This window comes from Hemicordylus capensis, chromosome 5 (genome assembly GCF_027244095.1).
Source record: "Hemicordylus capensis ecotype Gifberg chromosome 5, rHemCap1.1.pri, whole genome shotgun sequence".
NCBI classification, from domain to species: domain Eukaryota; kingdom Metazoa; phylum Chordata; class Lepidosauria; order Squamata; family Cordylidae; genus Hemicordylus; species Hemicordylus capensis.
The window spans coordinates 13,725,942-13,748,223 of NC_069661.1; the positions used below are offsets into that span (position 1 = coordinate 13,725,942).

The window sequence follows — 22,282 nt, forward strand, 5'->3', positions numbered from 1 at the left end:
CAAGCAGAAGGTTGCTGGTTTGAATCCCTGCTGGTACTATATTGGGCAGCAGCAATATAGGAAGGTGCTAAAAGGCATCATCTCATACTGAGTGGGAGGAGGCAATGGCAAACCCCTCATGTATTCTACCAAAAGAAAACAGCAGGGCTCTGTGGGTGCCAGGAATAAAAACTGACTTGACGGCACACTTTACTTTTACTTGCTGTAGGTGGCATTAGGCCAGGCATTCTCTCTCAGTCTCTGTTGCCCAATCCGCAATTTGGAGATAACAATACTGCTCAAATTTGTAGGGCCACTGTAAGGTTTATAGATGTATAAAAAGTGTTTTGAATAACAAAAAAGTCTATATACATGCTAAGTATTATTATGCATTTGTGAGCCACTGTAAACAGAAAAGAAAGTGCATCATTATAAAATGCCTTGAGATACTTTGAACACAAACCTAAATCCCAATTATTTTTAGCAGATGCCTTCTGAGCCAAAGTGGGAGAAGTTTAAATATGGAGCCTGGTACCTTCATCCCAAGAAATGGAAAAAGCAAAAAGCAAGTGATTGGGAAACAGTCCCTGAAGCTCTGAAAACCTTTCTGGAATTGAGGAAGAAAGCTGCCAAACAGGTAGAAAAGTGCCATAGGAACATAAAAACAGCCCTGCGGGATCAGGCCCAAGACCTATCTAGTCCAGCATCCTGTTTCCCACAGTAGCCCACCAGATGCCTCTGAGACGCCCACAGGCAAGAGGTGAGGCCATGCCCTCTCTCTTGCTGTTGCTCCCCTGCAACTAGTATTTAGAGGCATCTTGCCTCTGAGGCTGGAGTATAGTAGCTTATAGCCACAAGACTAGTAGCCATTGATAGGCCTGTCCTCCATGAATTTGTCTAAGCCCATTTTAAAAGCCATCCAAGTTAGTGGCCATCACCACATTCTGTGGCAGATAGTTCCATAGATTAATTGTGTGCTGTGTTCGGTCCTAAATTTCCTGGCCATCAGTTTCATGGGATGACCCCTGGTTCTAGTGTTGTGAGAGAGGGAGAAAAAATTCTCTCTGTCCACTCTCTCTACTTCATGCATAGTTTTATACATCTCTATCATGTCTCCCTGTAGTCACCTCTTTTCCAAATTAAAAAACTCTAGATGCTGTAGCCTAGCCTCATAAGGAAGGTGCTCCAGGCCCCTGATCATCTTGGTTGCCCTCTTCTGCACCTTTCCCAGTTCTTCAATGTCCTTCTTAAGATATGGTGACCAGTACTGTACACAGTACCCCAAATGTGGCCACACTATAGATTTGTAAAAGGGCATTATAATATAAGCATTTTTATTTTCTAATGACCTTTCTAATGATCCCTAGCATGGAATTTGCCTTTTCTACAGCTGCCATGCACAGCTGTCGACACTTTCAATGCACTGTCCACCACGACCCCAAGATCTCTCTCCTAGTCAGTCACCAAGAGCTCAGACCGCATCAGTGTTCATGTGAAATTGGGGTTTTTTGCCCCAATATGCATCACTTTACACTTGCTTACATTGAACTGTATTTGCCATTTTGTCACCCACTTACCCAGTTTGGAGATAGTCTTTCTGGAGCTCCTCACAATCTGTTTTGGATTTCACTGCCCTAAAAAGTTTAGTGCAAATTTGGCCACTTCGCTGCTTAACTCAACTTCTAGATTATTTACGAACGAGTTAAAGAGCACTGGAGTACACATAGCTGTGGCAGGGGCGGGGGCATTTTTACTTCCCTCCATTGTGAAAACTGTCCATTTATTCCTACCTCGTTTCACTTCTTGGCCTTTTGGCTAAGATCAAGTGTACGTACATTAGCTACTTTCCAGTCCTCTGGTACAGAGCCTGACCGTAGGTACAAGTTACATATTTTTGCTAGGAGATCAGCAATTTCACATTTGAGTTCCTTCAGAACTCTTGGGTGGATGCCATATGGCCCTGGCAATTTGTTGATTTTTTGTTTTTCAAGACAGTTTAGAACATCTTCCCTTGTCACCTCAAATTGACCCAGTTCTTCAGCCACTATACCTGAAAAGCTCAATTCCAGAGAGGCTATATGGTCAGTATCCTCTGCAATGAAGATAGATGAAAAAAACTTATTCAGCTTCTCTGCAATTGCTTATCCTCCTTAATACAGGTGAAACTCGGAAAATTAGAATATCGTGCAAAAGTCCATTAATTTCAGTAATGCAAATTAAAAGGTGAAACTGATATATGAGACAGATGCATTACATGCAAAGCGAGATAAGTCAAGCCTTAATTTGTTATAATTGTGATGATCATGGCGTACAGCTCATGAAAACCCCAAATCCACAATCTCAGAAAATTAGAATATTACATGGAACCAAGAAGACAAGGATTGAAGAATAGAACAATATCGGACCTCTGAAAAGTATACAGTGTACTGTGCTTGATTGGCCAGCAAACTCGCCTGACCTGACCCCATAGAGAATCTATGGGGCATTACCAAGAGAAGGATGAGAGACATGAGACCAAACAATGCAGAATTGCTGAAGGCCGCTAATGAAGCATCCTGGTCTTCCATAATACTTCATCAGTGCCACAGGCTGAGAGCATCCATGCCACGCCGCATTGAGGCAGTAATTGCTGCAAAAGGGGCCCAAACCAAGTACTGAATACATATGCATGCTTATACTTTTCAGAGGTCCGATATTGTTCTATTCTTCAATCCTTGTCTTCTTGGTTCCATGTAATATTCTAATTTTCTGAGATTGTGGATTTGGGGTTTTCATGAGCTGTACGCCATGATCATCACAATTATAACAAATTAAGGCTTGACTTATCTCGCTTTGCATGTAATGCATCTGTCTCATATATCAGTTTCACCTTTTAATTTGCATACTGAAATTAATGGACTTTTGCACAATATTCTAATTTTCCGAGTTTCACCTGTAATCCCTTTCACACCCTTATCATCTAAGGGTCCGACTGTCTCCCTGGCAGGTTTTCTGCTTCTGATATATGACCCTCCTGATTTTCCCTTTCAGCTTCCTTTTCACCAGTCCTCTCATTTTTGAGAAGTTTCCTCTTCTGAACTCCAATGCAACTGGATTGGAGCATTGGATTGGCAATGTTCCACTCAAATATACACTATGCTTACTGTTCCCCAGTGGCTCTACAACTCTGACATCTCGCACCAGGTCCTGGGCACCACTCAGGATTAAGTCCAAGATTGCCTTCTCTCTTGTTGGTTCCATGACCCTGTTCTAAGCCACAGTCATTTAGCATGTCTAGAAATTTGGCCTCTCTGTCAGTACTTGCACATGAATTTGTCCAGTCTATGTAAGGGTAATTGAAGTCACCCATTACTACAGCTCAGTCTCTCTTTGACACCTCTCTGATTTGCTTCTCCAACCCTAGGTCACTCTCAGTGTTTTGATCCAGAGGGTGATAGCACGTCACTAGTATACATTTCCTTTCAGTCCTCTTATTGTCACCCATAATGATTCTGTGGAGGCCTCTGGTCCTCCTAAGTTTTTTAGCTTGTTGGATTCTATCCCTTCTTTAAGATACAATGCTACCCCACCCCCAGTCCACCCTTCCCTGACCTTTCTGAAGAGTTTGTATCCAGGAATAACAGTTCATGGAACAAAATTTCATTTGCTTCAAGGGGAGCCTGTCCCTTTTGTACAGGCTTTGCTTGCCCAAAATGTATCCCAGTGCCTAACGAATCTGAACCTCTCCTCCTGGGACTACTGTCTCATTCACAGATTGAGACCCCTCAGCTCCACCTATCTCACTGGCCCTGCACATGGAACAGGTAGCACTTCAGAGAAATCTACCCTGGGAGCCTTGGACTTCAATATGCTACTCAGCAGCCTACATTTGGCTTCTAGGACTGCATTTTCCAACATTGTTGGTGCTAACGTGCACCAAGACAGCTGACTCTTCCTCAGCACTGCATAAGAGCCTATCTAGACACTGTGTGATGTCCACCAACTTTGCACCAGGCAGGCGAGTCACCATGCGGTCTACATGTAGGCCACAAACCCATCTTTCTATGCCCTTAATGATCAAATCGCTCACTACTAAGAGGCCCCCAACCCATGGAGGAGTATCCATTGTGCGGGAGGATATGGGTGCATCACTCAAGGAAGGGTGTCCCTTCCAAGGAAGCATTCCCCTCTTCCTCAGACTGATGTTCTCCTTCCTCGGGACCGCCAATCTCCATGACAGCAGAGGAGCTGTCAGCCGTGGAGTGGGATGCCTCTACCATGTCCCTGAGGGTCTCATCCACATACTTCTCTGCCTATGAGCTTCTCCAGGTGAGCCACCTTGGCTTCGAGAGAACAAATTTGTCTCCTGAGACCGAGGAGCTCTTTCTACCGAATGCATCCCCATGACTTCTACCCCCTCAAGCAGACGGTCATACATGCAATAGGGATGTGCACGAAAAATCTTCGGCACGGCGTGGGTAGTACTTTAAGGGCAGGGGAGGGTTACCCCCCCCCACCAGCATTCTATAAATTTTAAGCTCCTCGGGGCGGCAGCGTTCCTCCCTGCCGCCCCGTTCCCCCCATTGGCCGGAAGTGGCCGGAAGTTGCGAGCGCGTGTGCGCGCACAGCAGACATGCACGTTCACGCACGACGGGCACACGTTCGCAACTTCCGGCCACTTCCGGCCGACGGGGGGAACGGGGCGGCAGGGAGGAACGCTGCCGCCCCGAGGGGCTTAAAGTTTATAGAGCGCCGGAGGGGGGAATGTGGCGGGGGTGGTGGTGAGTACACTCTCCCCCTCCCTTAAAATACTACCCCCGCCGTGCCAAAACGCCGAATACCGCCCCAGCGCCGAAACGTTTCAGAGGCCTTTACAATGGCCTCCGAAACTTTTCGGGCACATGCCTAACCTGCAATACTCTGTGCAATACACTGGGACTCACCCCCTCCCCTGCTGGCATTCTACCCTCATAACTTGTTTTATTAGCTATTTAGAGTATATGGATCTTAGGCTATAATAGAGCTATCAATAGCAGCTGATGCTGTGCAGTTCTTGTTAGAGTGAAAAGACTTGGAGCATCCATGAGGTCAGTGCTGAGTATTCCATGTCTGCAACTGTGAGCCATTCCATTCAAAATAGGTTGCATCCCACAGTGCTTTTTTTATTTGGGTACAGTGACAAAATGTATTCACCTTACCTCATTTGTGAATACACGTAGAGTCTACATGTATGAAAACAACTATTTTTCTTTGCAAGCATATGGTAACAGCCTTTTGTGAAACAGCTGAGCTGCTTCTGTGAATTCTGCCAAGAAAAGTGATGATTTTCGTGTTAAAAAGTCATTTACAGCCATCCACAGCTGATATGACATACATGCATTTTGTCCTCCAGTGACTGCACAGAAGTACAAAATGTATAGTGAGACAGGGCATTTAGCATTTCTTTAGGAAAGGACATTATGTAATTAATTGGCCACACTTTTCTGGAGTTCCATTTTCCAGAGGCACCGAAGACCTACGTTGTTCCCATCCCAGGATCGGAGGGAGGAACGTAGCTTTAAAAGAGCGGAGAGGAGGGAGGGATGCACTTGGTTGAAATGCTGGGGGCAGCCGCTGCCTCTGCCCCCTCCAAGACGTGGCCGCTGAGAACTGCTGCACAGAGGCACACACTTTGGCAGAGGCCCTGTTTGTGCATTTCTCAGCCTTGAAGGAGAGAAATGCCATATATGAGAACTTTGTGTGATGATCAGGAATTGCCATGGCGCCCCTGGCTCACATGCCCTTGGATGAGCATGGAGGAGAGGAGAGTGCACGCCCACCCCTCCACTCCCATCAGTCTAAGAACCAGGGAGGGTGTGGGGGTGAGAAGGTAGCAGGGCAAGAGGGTGCGTGAGAGGCAAGCGAGGCGGCAAACCTCAGAGACGAAGAGGGACACGTTCTTGCACGGTCCATTGGTGGAGGGGGGGTTGTTGTCTGTGTTGGGATTTACCAGTCAAAATATTGGCTGCAGAGCTGGAAAACTACCGTATTTACCCAAAGAGAGGATGACCCCAAATTTAAGACAACCCCTTTACACAATATGGATTAAATATAGGTTATACTATTTACCCAAAAGGAAGAGGACCCTGAATTTAAGACAACCCTCCATTTCTAACATTAAAGAACTTGGCGGGAGGAGGGGGCTAGTTTTGGATTCAGGTAAATACAGTATTGTACTTGTGACACTGCCACAGATTAAAAATTGAAGCTCAGTCTGCAATATTTAATCTGTGGTAGCTCAGACTTTCACACATGCAATTCATTATTCTTGAGATTTATTTTTACTGAACAAACATGAGAAATAACACAGCCTTTGCCCTGAGGCTTCCAATCTAAAGAAAGACATGACAATAAAGGAGGAAAGGAATGGAGAAGAAGAGGAAAAGAGAATCAATTGGTGCCAAAGCCGGGTCTCTTCTCTCCCTGATTCATACGGAATGATTAGCCACTGATGGAGTCCTAGAGTGGAGGGCCAGATGGCAATAGCACCAGGCATGCTAGTGGAAAGGGCAGTAGCCATGCACATGTAAACACGTAAACTGTGGCCACCCTTCTGATGCACCCAAATTTCCAGCATGAACAGCAAACCAGAAACCACCATGCAGAACAATAAACATGAATAGGGCAGGAAACAGACATGCTGCTTACTTATTTTGAGAAAATTACCTATAAACATCTTTGTATTTTCAGTGCACTAACAAGTAAATTTGAATCTGTGAGAAATTGTTTTTAAACATTCCCTTTATGTGAGATTGATGCAATTTCTTGTAGATGGAGTCGAAGGAGAAGGCAACGCCACTCCATGGAACATTTGCCTTCAATCGGTTCCTTGAAATGAGGGGCTACAGGAAGCCTGCGGTGAGTGTGTCTCATGGGCCGTGGTGCCCAAAGCCTGTGCAACTTGAGAGCATAACCAGAGTCGCTGCTGCCTTGTAGAGACAACAGTTCGTGTCTTTAGTCTAGATCAGACTTGCCCAGCTTGTAACCCACCAAGCCTAATGTGGCCTACTAGCATTACAATATATGGTGGCCTGCCAGGCACTTGACAGTCTCCCAGTTTTGCAGTTCCAGGAAGACAGGCAGCAAGACCAGGAGGTTTACCAAACTCCCGCAGGCCATCATTCATGACTGGTGGGCTCCATTCAGCTTAGTTGGTCACAAGTTGGGCAGGCTGTGGGCCCAGTTTAAATAATCTCTTTCAACTCTAGGACACTTGCAGAATGGATTTTTGTGGATTCAAGCACATTGAATAGACACACCTGAGATCTAGGGTCCAAGAGGAACCCAGCAAGCTGACAGGCAGTCCAGCAAGCTTTCATAAGCCCAAGAGATGGGTCTGGCAAATATAGTCAAGGCTGACTGTTGCCCAGGCAAAGGTTAAACTCGACTCGGAAGCTTTTATAACTCTACCACATCAGGAGGTGAAGTCACACTGGAGCCCGAGAGGGCATCTTAGCCCAGGGACCTTTCTAGTCTGCAGCCCCAAGTGGCTCAAGTAGCAAGCAAAGGTTATGCTGACTTGGAAGCTTTTCTTGTGCTAATGGGATACAAGTGGGCAAGCAAAAGATAGATCTGAAGCTTCCCAGGTCTAGCTCTGCCAGCTCCCGACAGATCTTTGACTTCACACTGCTTCAAGCACTACATCACAGAACCAGATGTGGGAGAAGCTGCTATGTGGTTACCCAAGGGACAGATCTCCAGAGGAGCGGAGGTCAGAGTGCCCACTTTGTGTGGCTTTATATGTGGATCCAAAGGTGGCTCTTTAAGTGGAGCAAAGCTTTTTTGAAATTAAGCACAATGATGTGGTTGTATGAATAGAAGGCTGGAGACTGAAAAGCGTTTTTAAGAGGGTTGAAAGTGAGCTGAAAGGGGCATGCTATAGCAGGGTTTCCAGTACAGCAAGCTTGGGCCCCCAGATGTTGTTGGACTACGGCTCCCATCATCCCCCGCCACAATGGCCAAAGTAACATATTTCTCCATTTCTCCAAATCCCGGTGAGGGGAGAGAATTCCTGAAAGGTTGCCTGGAGTTGGAAGTGGGTTGGTTGAGGGCAAATAAACTGATGCTCAATCCAGATAAGAGAAGAGGTGATGGTGGTGGTGGTGGTGGGTTCTTAGATTGGGGAATAGGTGAAAGCCTACTCTGGATGAGGTCACACTTCTCCTGAAGAAGCAGGTCTGCAGCTTGAGGATACTACTGCGCATGGCTTTGCTTCTGGAGCCCAGGTGGTGGCTATGGCCTTTCTCCAGGTCAACTTGGTGCACTAGCTGCAGCTTCTCCTTTACAGAGGAACACTGCCTCTGTAATCCATGCCTTGGCAACCTTTAGACTGGACTGTTGTGGATGGTCTGTGTGGTGTGGTCTTTAACGATGGTTTGGAAACTACCAAGATATGCATTGGTTACTTGCTGGTTCTGCCCTTTAAAACCCTACACAACCTGGATCATGCATATCTGAAGGAACACTCTTCCCCCTGATATTCAGGCTTCTACAAATCTGCCTGCCAAGGGAAATGCCCCTGGCTGTCCAGCAGCACCTGAATCCCCACTGCAGAAAGCCTAGAGAGCCAAGTTTCTGAGTGCAGGCACAGGCCTTATGTGCCTGTAAAAGAAGTGGAGCAGACACATGGTGAGATCCAGCTCAACTGAAGAGACTTTCAACCTTCCCTCCCTGCTGAAGGTCTTTGGAACATGCAGAGGACTGAGGGGAGGCGAGGACTGGTGGGGAGTACAGAAATGGCTGGGTATGTAGCCAAGCCCAGGTCGGTGGGTCCCTGCATAAATTGTGCACTGAGGTCGTCCAAGGGGGCTCGACTGTGGTTGCACTCACTGCTGGAGGTACAGGCAGCTTCCATAGAACCTAGAGTCTCCTTGGTTGTAGTGACCCCACCCCCTCAACAGTTGTGTAATTTCCTGCCCAAGGGGGTTTGCGTGTCCTCCTCCCTGTTGGCTTTCAGAGGCCGGTGAAAAGCATTTGTCTGAAAGGGGATTTTTCAGTCATTGTTGGTTTTGTTTTTTGCCTGCAAATAGTTTGTGCTATGACTATGATATGGTTTGGTAGGGGTTATTAATGTTGTGTTACTCTGTACTGTATTGTATTTGGAATTTTTAAATTTTATTTTGAAGTGTATTGTATTTTATTGTAAACTGCCCGGAAAGCTTTGCTATGAAGTGATACAGAAATTCAATAAATAAAACAAAATAATAAAAATAGGAACCCATGCTAAGAATTGGCAATATTGTAAGGATAAAGAGGTACAAAAGTGCAATCAAAAAAACCAAAAACCAAGTTCACTCAGGTTCAGTTTAGGAACTGAAGAGAGGAATCAAGCCTGAGTGAAGGTTTTAGTCAAGACTGGGGCATAGCCAGAATCTCCCCCCACCCTCTTCCCAGCCCAGAAAAACCCAAATATATTGTCTGCAGAGGAAACCATGTTGGCTGCCATCTTTTTAAATGGATGGAAGTTCCATGGCTTGAGCAGTTGCACAGCAGGCAGAAATCAACAGGAGGAACATTTCTCACAACTTCAGCTCTGCCAGGAAAGGCTTTACAATATTTATATTGATCTCAAAAATCCTTACCAGTATTGCATCCATTATTGTCAACCCTATATTACTGGCCAAACTAGAGGAGATGTGGGAGATCCATAATCAGCAACCCCCATGTCTTTGCCTACAAGAACGGGGGGGGGGGGGGAGTGGAGTGGGCTGGTGTAGTGGTACTCGGGGAGGGGGTTTTAATCTCCCCATGCCATTTCCCCAATGAAAATTCCCCGGAGGCTGCTTTTAGCTGGGGGTGGGGGGGATCTTTGTGTATTATACCTGTCTTTTTCATACAGCAATGCTAGTAAGTGCTCATGGGCGGTGATTGTGTCAGGAAAATGGCATGGGGGATAGAGTAACACCCTCCCACAACAGTGTGATCCCAGTTCCCTTTCCCCACAAGCAAACAAACATTCCAGGCAAACACAGATCTCTTACACCCCATCTAGTTTTGCCCACAGATGTTTGGAATGACTAGAGATTTTGCCTTCTAAGTGAGTTCATGGCTAAAGTGAGATTTGAACCAGGGACATCCCGGTTTGCAACTCACACTCTTAACCGCTCCACTAGCAGACATGGGACAGGTTCACACAAAACGTGGGACCTGAGGCTCTCCCAGCCTGAGATATGGAGGGAACCTGAGCCTGGCACTTCAGGAGATCCCATATCTTGGTTTATTGGAAGCAGGGGAGTTGAAACTAGCTGGGCTTGCTAGCGAGGTCCTAGATGGCATCCCAACATCCCTTGCAGCCATTGGTCACAATGGCAAAGGGGGAGGGGCTTGTTTGCAAGGATGCCCAGAGAATTTATGGGGCCTGGGGCAAGTGTAATGTTGGGGACCCCTCTAAAGGGAATCATGCATACAAATTGGGGGGGCTTGCTTTGTGGGCGTCCAGTTCCCCCTCTTGGGCAGCCATGCTTGCCTGGAGTGATCCAGAGGTTCATGAAGAGCATGGGTTCATTCATAATGCACATCTGCGGTGGAGCCATACTTGACAACTTGAAACCTTGGTTACAGAAGTTGGTTTACAATCTGAGGTTCCTGCCTTGGCTTGGGTTCAGATTATCACAAATAAGTCGGTTACTAATCTTGTAAGTAGGCTCCACGTTATGCATGAACCTGTCCATAGCAGCATTCATTCTGTCATGCAGCTGTTAAAGACACAGAACTTCTTACATTAGAAAGTGGTTACCCTAACCAATATAAATCATCATGCAGTTGTTCAAAATAAACTTGCAATGAGTACTTTGTTCAGTGCATGAAGGTACGGATTTGACCCTGCTATTTGTTAAAGCAATATCCCACCTTTCTGCAGCAGCAGCAGCAAAAATGCTGTCCTGTGATGACAGAGTAGTAAAACTGTCCCTGGCTGACACTGTCTTATTCCATTTCACCTGCTGTTTTGAAAAGCAGAACAATTTTTAAACTATTGATTTTTCTCCCCACTGAAATAAGTGCCTCACAGGGGGCTGGTAGAAAAGCACCATGGAATAGAGAAGAAAGAAGGGCAGGATTCCTTTCGGAGATCCTAGTCACCCTGATCCTGTTTTACATTTTAAAATTGTATACTTGACTAGCTGTGACAGAGAATATGGGTGCGCATCTGAATATGCATCCCATTGAAAGGAGCAGAGTGTAGATTGACAGCATCTGCATTTAGAGGCACACCCGCAGTTCCTAATCCAACAAGTGATATGCACACACAGAGCCTTGCTTATATGCACAGATCTCCTTTACTGGACTGGTTTACTGATTTACTTTACTGGTTACAATGGATCCAATTCAGGTGTTATATTTCTGATCCAACCAACTGTGTTCTGTTGGACTGGGAATGAGCCAGGGCCGGCAGCATCTGTCCTCTGCTCACATGCATGGCTTCACAAGAGACGTCCTGGTTTGTAAAACTATAGTTTGCCATGACGTTTGACTTAGGAAACTGTCCTTTGATCAGTCCATACAAATTAGGATTGCAAAGCCCTGTAAAACACAGTTTCCTGGTGTGGATGTCATTGTAAGCACTGAAAATTGTGGTTTAACAAAAAAAAAAAAAAAAAAGCGCCCTTTCCATACATTATGCTGCATGTGATTACAGGTGTCTGTAGATATGGTACATGTTTTTGTGTGAATGACTGTACATGCTTTCACTTTAAAAGTGAACCAGGGTACATGTTCCTTCAAATGCAGGCTACAGACAGAAAGTGTACCACTGTACATTCACTGAATGCAACGTGTGAATAACTGTCTGTGCATACAGATACAAATGTAGGAAGCTGCCTTATACTGGAACAGACCATTGGTCCATCTAGTTCACTATTGTCTGACTGGCAGTTGCTTTCCAAGGCTTCAGGCAGGAGTCTCTCCTGGAGATACTGGACATAATGTGTGAATAAAGCTAGTGTCTTCGATGAATCTAGTCACATGAGAAGAGGAAGGGGCACTCAGGCTTGTTCCCAATCCAACAAGCCATGGTTTGCTGGACTGGGAATGTGATGTCTGGGCTCTATCTTAGGTGTGGAGGCTGTATTTAAAATCTGTTTTATGCCCAAGCGCCTCCACATAGATCTCCAAAGGCAAAGATTATGTACAGGTACTTAATTATGATCGGAAGCTGGAGAAGGTAGTAGTGCCAGATTTGACACTGGACATTTTTCCTACCCTTTCCCCTCCACTTCCTTGTCGCCTTGTTAATGCACATTTATACATGATAGGGCAAAGCTGTTTCCAAAGTCAAAACTCCTAAGAAGAGTAGTAACAATAAAGCTGAAAAAGAGATGAAAGGCAGATCTTCAGCTGAGAACCTGAAGAAGCTACATGAAGCTAAACTGAAGGAGTTCAAGAAGACCCTTCATCTTCCTTCCATATCTTCGGGAATAGAAAGCTCCCGATCTTACTTTCTCAAGCGATAATGCAAATAAACTGCATCTTACATTCTTCTTGGATATGTGTGGTGTCCACATACATTTGTTCTCTACTGATGCCATCTCTTCGTACTATCTTTGTTTTTGAGCTAGTTTATACATTAATCAAAACAGAGTGGCAAAGCAGTTCCTAGACTCTACCATTTCAAGTTGTAGGTGAAGGGAGTTGCATATGATAATGCTTCCCACGTTCTTACGCATACATCCCACCCCCCCACACACAATCCCTTCACATAAAAAGGCAATCTAGGAGCACCTCGATATTCGTGGATCCTGCATCTGTGGATTTGTATATCTGTGGTCGGGTAATGGACACCGGCCTTGATATATATGGTAAAAACCCGGCAAAATGGGATTACACTTGCGCAGGTCGAAAGTGTTTGGAAATTACTTTGGAGGTTATTTCCAGCCACCATTTTGAGATCAGGTTGAGATCGGGAGTGGCTCATTTCCCCCCTCAAATGGCACAAAATCCATGATTTTTGGTCAATTTGGCCTTTTTTTTTTTTTACTCTTGAGGGGCACTGCAGGACTTCCATGAACCCATGGAGCACAGTAGGCCACTTCCCCTGCGCTCCCCCCCTCACCTTAGGGCCATTTTAACAAATTTTCCAACCCCTGGGAGCCTAAACCCCAGATTTTCATTGCCCAAGTAATTGAGTATTCACAGTTTCTATATCCATGGCAGTAACAGAAAATGGAAAATGCAGCGAATACTGAGGTTCTCCTATATGTCAGGAAGAAAGATACAAAAGTAGTATGAGAGGAGAAAAGATTCAGCCTAACTTCTCTCTGAGATACTTTTTCTTCTATGTTAAAAGATACTGTTTATTATTCATTCTCCACTTCTTGCAGCAAACCATGCCCAGCTTCTTTAGAGCAGAACTATACATTAAAAGGCAAATATGGAGTTCCCAACCCCATGTTTGTCTGCTGATAGTCATCTGGGAGCCAAAGGAAGAATTTTCAGGGGGAAATCAATAGGCAAGACAGGAATGCTTAAGTCTTCCTGAATCTGCTCATCCTTCCTGAACATGCCCTCCCCCCACTGGTTTTAGCTCCTCCTCCCCTCTCCCCCAGTTGGGCTCTAAGCCTGGAAAGAAGCACCACTAGCGAAAACAGCCTCAGTGCTGGGGATTTATACTATCTTGGCAAATGTGGACCTGGGAACCCATCTTTGGCAAGGTAACATGTATGCCTAGTTCTCACAAACAGTAGGCAAGGTAGAAAATCTGTCCGGTTTGTCTCATTTCAGTTTGTAGGGGCTCACATGATGGAACATGCTTTCATTTAAAAATAAATTCCTACATGACTACACCTTTCCCTTGACATCTGCATTTTCCATGTACACTGATCATCTTTTTTAAATATGGAAGAACATCCCCATCATGTGAGCCCCCACCAGCAATCTGAAGTGGTACTGACCAGACAGGTTTATCACCTCATCAGCTGTTTGTGACAACTAGGCTGTAGTCCTGTTCTTACTGTCTGGATAAGGAGAGAGGTGGGAGCCTACAACTTGGAGCTTAGCAGTTGCCTTAACTTTTGGGTGAGTCACAGTTGTCTGAAAACTAAGTGGACACGGAGCAGTCACCCAGTGTGTCTCTATTTTCTCATTATATAAAAGTGTAACAGCCATTTAGTAACAAAAATGGTAATTGGTATATTGATTCTTGCTATTTTATGAATGATTATAATTCACATAACACCTTTGGCAATCTGTACCCATTTGTTCTCTCAACAGTCTTGTGTGTCATTGTAACTAACATTCATTGTTAACTGATTTACCTGTTTAATAGGATCACTTTAAAATACTAAGTAGTTCTAATAAGAACTAATCTGCCAACTTTCACACGTCTACCATCTTGAATTGAGGTGGATGACATCATCACAAACTATGCCGTTGAGGTGTCCCTATGTATCCCTACACCTGTCGCAAATTTGGTTCAAACTGCTTAAGTGGTTCACAAGTTAGCCCTCTTGTGCTCAAATGCTCATGTGTCCGCCATCTTGAATGAGGTGGATGACATAATCACAAACTATGCTACTGAGGTGTCCCTATGTGTCACACACTACAGCTGTACCAAATTTGGTTCAAATTGGTTAGAAGGTCCACAAGTTAGCCCACATGTGCTTCAAACGTTCACGTGTCTGCCATCTTAAATCGGGGTAGATGACATCATTACAGACTACACCATTGCGGCACCCCATGTGTTTCTACAGCTGTAGCAAATTTGGTTCAAATTGGTGAGGCGGTTCACAAATTAGCCCACTTGTGCCTCAAGTGTTTACGCATCCACCATCTTGAATTGGGGTGGATGACCCTATGTGCCACTCACTGCAATTGTAGCAAATTTGGTTCAAATCGGTTAGATGGTTTGTCTGACTGACATGGGCTACAAAAGCAGGTTTCCTGCCCAGCAGTAGGTCTACAGAGTAGCCCTGCCTTGCTTATCTATCTACACCATAATGTGAAGGCTGTCATTCCTAGGGTGTTATTTAATATGACAAAGCTGTTTCTTACACTGATGTGATGCTTTTGTGTAATCATCAGACAGTGGCTAGTGTGTTACAGAATATAAAGTCATTAACAAGGAATTTTGCCACTTACTGTGAAAATGTACAACCTTCTTTGTAGCTTGTTGCCACGACTATATGACAAATAACCATTTTGGTGTGTGTGTGTTTCAGTTTCTACTGCCAATGTTGGCTGCAGGAAATCCTGACAAGGTGCTTGAGGACACTGACTTGTCCTCAAGGAAATTCTCTATGCAGGCCGTAGAAGAATATGGATTGCAATCTTCCTCACTCTTGTAAGTATCCAACCTGGTGCTTGCATTGCCTTCAATAAAAACAAGTCAGAAAGTTGCTAATTATGAGGTCACCAAAGCTGTGTCATACGTTTTTCCTTCCATCAGAGATGGCTGAAATGAACATAGAGAAATGGTTAGAGAAATGGGAGAGAACTCCTAACTCCTGACCATATTGAAAAGGACATTGGCAAGGAATTGGAAAGACATAACCTCAAATAAGGATTGGCTACTCTAGTCTGGGATACTACTGGAATGCTTTAGCTCACCTATTATACGAGAGTGAAAAAGATACAGTATTCAGAATTGCAATATATTTAAAGTGAAATTGAGAACATGTAGATATGAATTTAATGTGTTAACTGTGTAACACAAACAATTGCATACTGCATTTTAAACACTGGATGGACCTAATAAAATATTTTGTTCCCCTGACTCTGCTTTTTACTCTAAGATAAAGTGTGCCGTCAAGTTGATTTCGACTCCTGGTATCCACAGAGCCCTGTGGTTTTCTTTGGTAGAATACAGGAGGGGTTTGTTTGTTTATTCATTCATTCAGTTTCTATACCGCCCTTCTCAAAAATGGCTCAGGGAGGTTTACGCAGAGAAATAACAAATAAACAAGATGGCTCCCTGTCCCCAAAGGGCTCACAATCTAAAAAGAAACACAAGATAGACACCAGCAACAGTAACTGGAGGTACTGTGCTGGGGGTGGATAGGGCCAGTTACTCTCCCCCTGCTAAATAAAGAGAATCACCACGTTAAAAGGTGCCTCTTTGCCAAGTTTACCATTGCCGCCTCCTGCGCACTATGAGATGATGCCTTTCAGCATCTTCCTATATCGCTGCTGCCTGATATAGTACCAGCGGGGATTCGAACCAGCAACCTTCTGCTTGTTAGTCAAGCATTTCCCTGCTGTGCAACTTAAGGTTACCAGTATGACCACCTAATGTTGATATCTTGTGAAATATGGAACTTTTATGTTCATCACTATGGAAAGGAAAGGAAAGATTGTGCTGTCGAATCAGTGTTGACTGCTGGCAAGCACAGAGCCCTGTGGTTTTCTTGGTAGAATACAGGAGGGGTTTACCATTGCCTTCTCCCACGCAGTGTGAGATGATGCCTTTCAGCACCTTCCTATATCACTGCTGCCCAATAGAGGAGTTCCCCATATTCTGGGAAACACACCAGCGAGGATTCGAACCAACAGCCTCCTGCTCTCTAGGCAGGTTGCTTCTCCGCTGTGCCATTAGGTGGCTTCTTCATCACTATGGTGGGAAGAGAAAAAACTTCACCTATTTGCAAAAAATTAATCAGTTTAGTAGTGATGTGCACGGTCCGGAGAAGTCCGGACTGGCACCGAAGGGGGGCCTTGTTTCTAGGGCGGGGAGGGCTTGCTTAGCCCTCCCGCCTCCTTGCCCCCGCCAGCGCCCGTATTGAACAGTATAGGGGAGCTGGAAACCAGCCGCCCCCCCCGCCGCCGCGGCGAAATAACCCCCAAAGTCAGCCAGCCAGCCAGCCCTCCCTCCCTCCCAGCTAGCTGCCCTCCCACCCACCCACCCACCCGCTCGCTCACCCGCTCGCACACTGGATAAAAAACGAGAGGAGCTCCGGCACAGAGCTCCTCTCATTCGGAAGGCCTCCTGAAGAATGGCGGCTTGCGCGCGCGCGCGCATGCGCGCGCCGCAAAGCACACCGTTCTCCGGAGGCCCGGTCTACCCGCCGGGAAAGGGCCGGGTAGACCGGGCCTCCGATCGCTGAGTAGACCGGGCCTCCGATCGCCGGAGGCCCGGTCTACCCAGCGATCGGAGGCCCGGTCTACCCGGCCCTTTCCCGCCGGGTAGACCGGGCCTCCGATCGCTGAGTAGACCGGGCCTCCGATCGCCGGAGGCCCGGTCTACCCAGCGATCGGAGGCCCGGTCTACCCGGCCCTTTCCCGCCGGGTAGACCGGGCCTCCGATCGCTGAGTAGACCAGGCCTCCGATCGCTGGAGGCCCGGTCTACCCAGCGATCGGAGGCCCGGTCTACCCGGTGGGAAAGGGCCGGGTAGACCGGGCCTCCGATCGCTGGGTAGACCGGGCCTCCGGCGATCGGAGGCCCGGTCTACTCAGCGATCGGAGGCCCGGTCTACCCGGCCCTTTCCCGGCGGGTAGACCGGGCCTCCGGAGAATGGTGTGCTTTGTGGTGCGCGCATGCGCGCGCGCGCGCAAGCCGCCATTCTTCAGGAGGCCTTCCGAACGAGAGAAGCTCTGTGCCGGAGCTCCTCTCGTTTTTTATCCAGTGTGCGAGCGGGTGAGCGAGCGGGTTGGTGGGTGGGTGGGAGGGCAGCTAGCTGGGAGGGAGGGAGGGCTGGCTGGCTGGCTGACTTTGGGGGTTATTTCGCCGCGGCGGGGGGGGGGTGGCTGGTTTCCAGCGCCCCTATACTATTCAATACGGGCGCTGGCGGGGGCAAGGAGGCGGGAGGGCTAAGCAAGCCCTCCCGCCCTTAAAGGCATACCCCCCACCCGGACCCGAACCAGGCAGGGCCGGACCGGTCCGGCAGTTCGGCCATTCTTTGGAATGGCCGCCGGACCGGTTCGGGCACACTGCTACAGTTTAGTTTGAAAAGAAACTAATGATGACTCAGAGTAAAACACAATATAAAAATGATAATCAAGAAACTACACTAAAGCATTTCAGAATCAAACATCCATATAATCATTCTATACCAGCGTAAATACAAGCTTAAAAAATGTTCTGCAGTGCCTATGGAATACCTCTAGGTTTGGGCAAAGGTGGGATCCAAGGGTCAGCCACCAGCATGTCCAGTATACAATAGCAAAGTGCTTTGTGACTTTTCAGGGCTATTGTGCCTGTAACAAGCAGCTTTCTTTTTGCAGCTCCCTGTTCCTGAAGGGGTGGAAGTTTATTTATTTATATTTATTTATTAAATTTATACCCCACCCGAACTTATGTCTCTGGGTGGCTAACAACAATTAAAACACATTAAAAGTTAAAGTTTTATTCTGGTTTCTTCTCATTTTCTCTTTATTTTTTATTGTGAAATACTACCTGACATCTGAACTAATGAAGCGTCAGTGCTCTGTGAGATGTGCTGGTGCTGCAGTGTCGATGCTTGCCAGGTGTGTGTGTGTGTGTGCATATTTCGACAACCTCCCCTTCCCTAGGAAATCCTCTCTGTCACCTGAAAATAGGCCCCTGAGGGTGACACAGAGGACTTCCAGGGGGAAGTTGTTGAAATTCACACACACACATACACTCCTGAACAAATACGGGAATACGGCAGCACAGATGCATTTCATGGAGCCACCAGCGTCTTGTTAGTTAGCATGTTGGTCATTGTCATTCTCCAAGAGAAATGAAAGGAATTAAAAAAAGAGAGAGAGAGAGGAAATCAGTAAAATCCTTCCCATGTGAGGAACAGGAACTGAGTGGCTACGGTGTAATTAAGATGCTCTTCATCAGTAATTCTGCTGCCTTGCTAAACAGGAAACAATAAAGGAGGCGGAAGCTGCAGGGACGAAGCTACTGATTAGCATGGCAGGGCGCCTTTGCTGAAAGGGACTTGCTACTGCGCAGACATCATAGAAGAATCTTGGCCATGGGTATTGGCATTGCCGGAAAACTGCACTATATTAAGCGTTTTGTGGAACCTCTGTTTCCAGGCGAATGTGGAAAAGCACTGCCTTAGCACAGGGTTTATATGGTGCCCTACCTAAATAGATGGTTTTGCTGCAGGGTGGCTGGCTTGACCATTGTAGACTTCATTCCAGAGCCAGCCTTGAAGCCACCCACAGCAGGAGAGGCAGGTTTAGCTTCAGGAGCTTGCTAAGAGGCAGGCTGTGATTCCCCTCTTAGAGTAACAGCAGATTGGTCCTGACAGTCATGAACAGATGGTTAAGGACAAAGTGCTAAATGCTTTATAAGACAAATCAACAGCAGGGATATGCATTACAGTGCAAGTGGGCTGTATCTGCTCCTCCAGGGAATTTGTGGCTCTTTTAAAGAAACCAAAATTTTAATCTGGGCTAATTCCAACATGGCGAGTGCAGTTTTAGACACGTTGCTACTCGCAAAGGAGAGGAGTTACTCGGGGCTTGCTCAGCTGCCTTTATACTGTTTTAGGAAAACCCCATTGCTTTCTAGCTCTTCCTACCTAGTATAAGGTATCCACTGTTTCTCTCCCTAGTACAATGGGTAGTAACAGTTACAGAAGACCTGCTGGTGCAATGCTAAATTACAGTATTTATGGCACGGTCCCACAATGGCGTTTTAAGCATTGTTAGTACTTCTCACAGGATTGTAGTTGTGGCACACAACCCACCAAGCAGCTTCCTATGCAAGTGCAACTGAATCAAATGGAAGCTATGCACTATCTGAATGGGGCATATGGAGGAGAATGTCTCAGAGGACCGTGCCCTTGAACAGGGGTGTAGCTATAACTGAAGGAGGCAGGGGGACAAATAACCCTGGGCTCATGAAGGAGGAGGGGATCCCCACTGTCTGGGAAGCAGCCCACTCTTCATGCTCTCCTCCCACCTCCCCAACTCAGTGGCAAGCTGCTAATTCCTGGGCACTTTCCAGCTTACCCACTCAACAGTGGCAAAATGTTTCGGTTTGGGCAAATTGCACACAAAACATAAATAACGAACCGCCCAGCAGGGGGAGCAGTCTCATGAAAACTAACAATCAGAAAATACAGCAATCTTTTTGCACCAGACACACAATGTTATAGCAATAAATTGCAGCAATTAAATCTGAAACAAGGCACCGGAAATGTGAACGGCTCCCTGCTGTCAGCATCGGAACTACAGTGTCACAAATCAGGAAATGTGGAAGCACACTTCGGAGATAAGTCGCGACTCTGTTAGAGGGTCTAATCTGGAAAGCGCCCTGATGAAAAAGTGAAGATGATGGGATATTACATGAACTCCCTGTGGTTGTAAGAGCTGCCCCATCTCTAGCGGGTTTTAAAAGAGCACTCAAGGCACGTTTATTTCACCAAGCCTTTGATTAGCTGTAAGTTGGCTTTCTGTTGTTCTGCTGTTTAATTTTTTTTTAAAAAAAATTATAACTGTTTTAATTTGGTCTTATAATTTGCTTCGTAAACTGCCATGAGACAGTATGTGGCAGAATAGAAAATGTAATAAATAAATAAATATTTGCATAGAAGTCAGAGAAAGGGCATGCTGAGAAGGTTTTCTTTTTCATCATGTCCATATAGTTGTTCTATAGCAAAGACACAGGGGGTGGGAGGAGAAGGGGGTCCAAGGGCCCATCTTGCCCCAGGGCGCACTTCAGCCTTGCTACATCCCTGCCTTTGAACAAGTTCTCTCTGAATTTAGACATTTGCAACAGTGTTATGAACTTCACAGCATTTGTTTTTAAAGAGATGTGCATGCCATCGCTGGAAGTTTGCAACTTAACAATTGATGTGCATTGTTCAAAATACAATTATAGCACATTCCAGAAGGGTAGCAGTGCTAAGTCTGTCATAGCAAAAAGAACAAAGAGTTCTGTGGAACTGTAAAAGCTAATAGCACAATCCTGTGCATGTTTACTCTGACATGTCCCATGCAGATGAAGATTGTTTTATTTCTGAACATGAGCTTGGACAAGGCAGGCATTCATCTATGGGGCCTCCAAGGGTGCCATTGTGAAGACTGGATACTTGTGCAGCTACAGATTAACATGACATTTAATATCCTGTAAAGTTAAAAGCTCTGAATGACATGGGAAGATTAAGAAACCCGGCTACTGGAAATAGATTCGCATAGACATCCAATTAGCCATTCCCTTTTTTAATGAGATATCTGGGAATAAGATCTCATTAGTGGATCTTAGAATCCAAATTATGATAATGATCAGGTGAAGATAAAAGGAATAGATTTAAAAGACAGCTTTTGTTTCGAATGGACTTGTATCTTTGGCAGCATTTGAACGGACAGTTAAATGATTATGTTGAGACACAGTTTCTCTAATATCTAATTTCTGCAGATCTGCAAAGTTGCACTGCCTTAAGGCTTCCTGCACTTGACTTCCTTGGCTGTTAGTTTAATCTTTCACCAGAATAATCCTTTAATCCTGTCCTAAAATCTGACATCACTGCTCCAAGAGCAGCATCAAAATGGGTAATAAAATTAAATTAGCATAATGAGTAAATCTAATTTGTGTTAATGAGATCCGATAACCCTACTAAGACCTACCCACCCACTCTTCCCAAAATGCCTAATTTCTCTAGACCACGCCATAAATAAGGAAGAGCACTGTGGTGTTAAAGTGTAAACACTGAAGAAAAAGAAATCCAAGAGGAGATAACGGTGGTGGTGGGGAATGAAGCCACTGTTTCATATAATTCAAAGAAAACTTCTGGCCCTACCTCCTCAGGGCAGGAATCTCTGTCCCAGCATCTCTGACAGACAGCTGTCGAGCCTCTCTTTGGAGGCTACTAACAACACTAACTACAGTTAGAAAGTTCAGCAATCCTAATAACTATTAGCATCCAAACATAATACCATAATTCTGTGGCAGCTGTTGGAATTCTTCTTCATGAAACTTGGTGCGGCGTTTATTTTCTGTTGGAGGAGAGTGACAGCAGCCGCCCTTCTACGGCACAGGAATACATTAAAATGTGCCACACTTGCTTACAGGGGAAAGAAAGCTTTTTGATGATGCCAGGGTTGAAAATTTATATATTAATTATTAATAAATCATATTCTTGGCATAAAGGCACCCAAAGCAAGTTGTATTAATTGTTCAAATTACTCGGCCTAATATCCACATTTCTGAATGCCTGTGATTTTTCAGCCCTGCTTAACACCTGCTTTCCTCGTCTGTGGCGTGGCCCAGAGAAGCAATCTGAAAATGACATATGGAAGCACACGAGCATCTAGGCATGAGTACAGGTTGCCATGCTTCAAATTGTTCGTCTTTGGAAAGTGGCTCAATGCATTGAAGATTTGGAAAATGTTCATCAGATCTGTAGAACCTAAACTCTAATTCTCACTGTGGAG

At 45.6% G+C, this 22,282-nt stretch overlaps 1 protein-coding gene across 11 annotated transcripts in view; it reads left to right on the forward strand.

Annotated features, from left to right (window-relative positions):
- The window catches only part of FAM47E (family with sequence similarity 47 member E), a 61,784-nt gene extending 46,081 nt beyond the window's left edge, over positions 1-15,703 (forward strand). For 8 of the 11 annotated variants that reach the window (XM_053255425.1, XM_053255422.1, XM_053255423.1 and 5 more), the window contains 4 exons: positions 464-616; positions 6,769-6,855; positions 15,150-15,271; positions 15,377-15,703. In XM_053255425.1, coding sequence (XP_053111400.1) covers positions 464-616; positions 6,769-6,855; positions 15,150-15,271; positions 15,377-15,386 — 372 coding nt within the window. In that variant the 3' untranslated portion in view covers positions 15,387-15,703. Of the gene's footprint in view, positions 1-463; positions 617-6,768; positions 6,856-8,481; positions 9,214-15,149; positions 15,272-15,376 lie in introns of those variants that run through there. The other 3 variants (XM_053255426.1, XM_053255421.1, XM_053255427.1) reach the window with 2 other exon arrangements.
- The last annotated feature ends 6,579 nt before the right edge of the window (positions 15,704-22,282 follow it).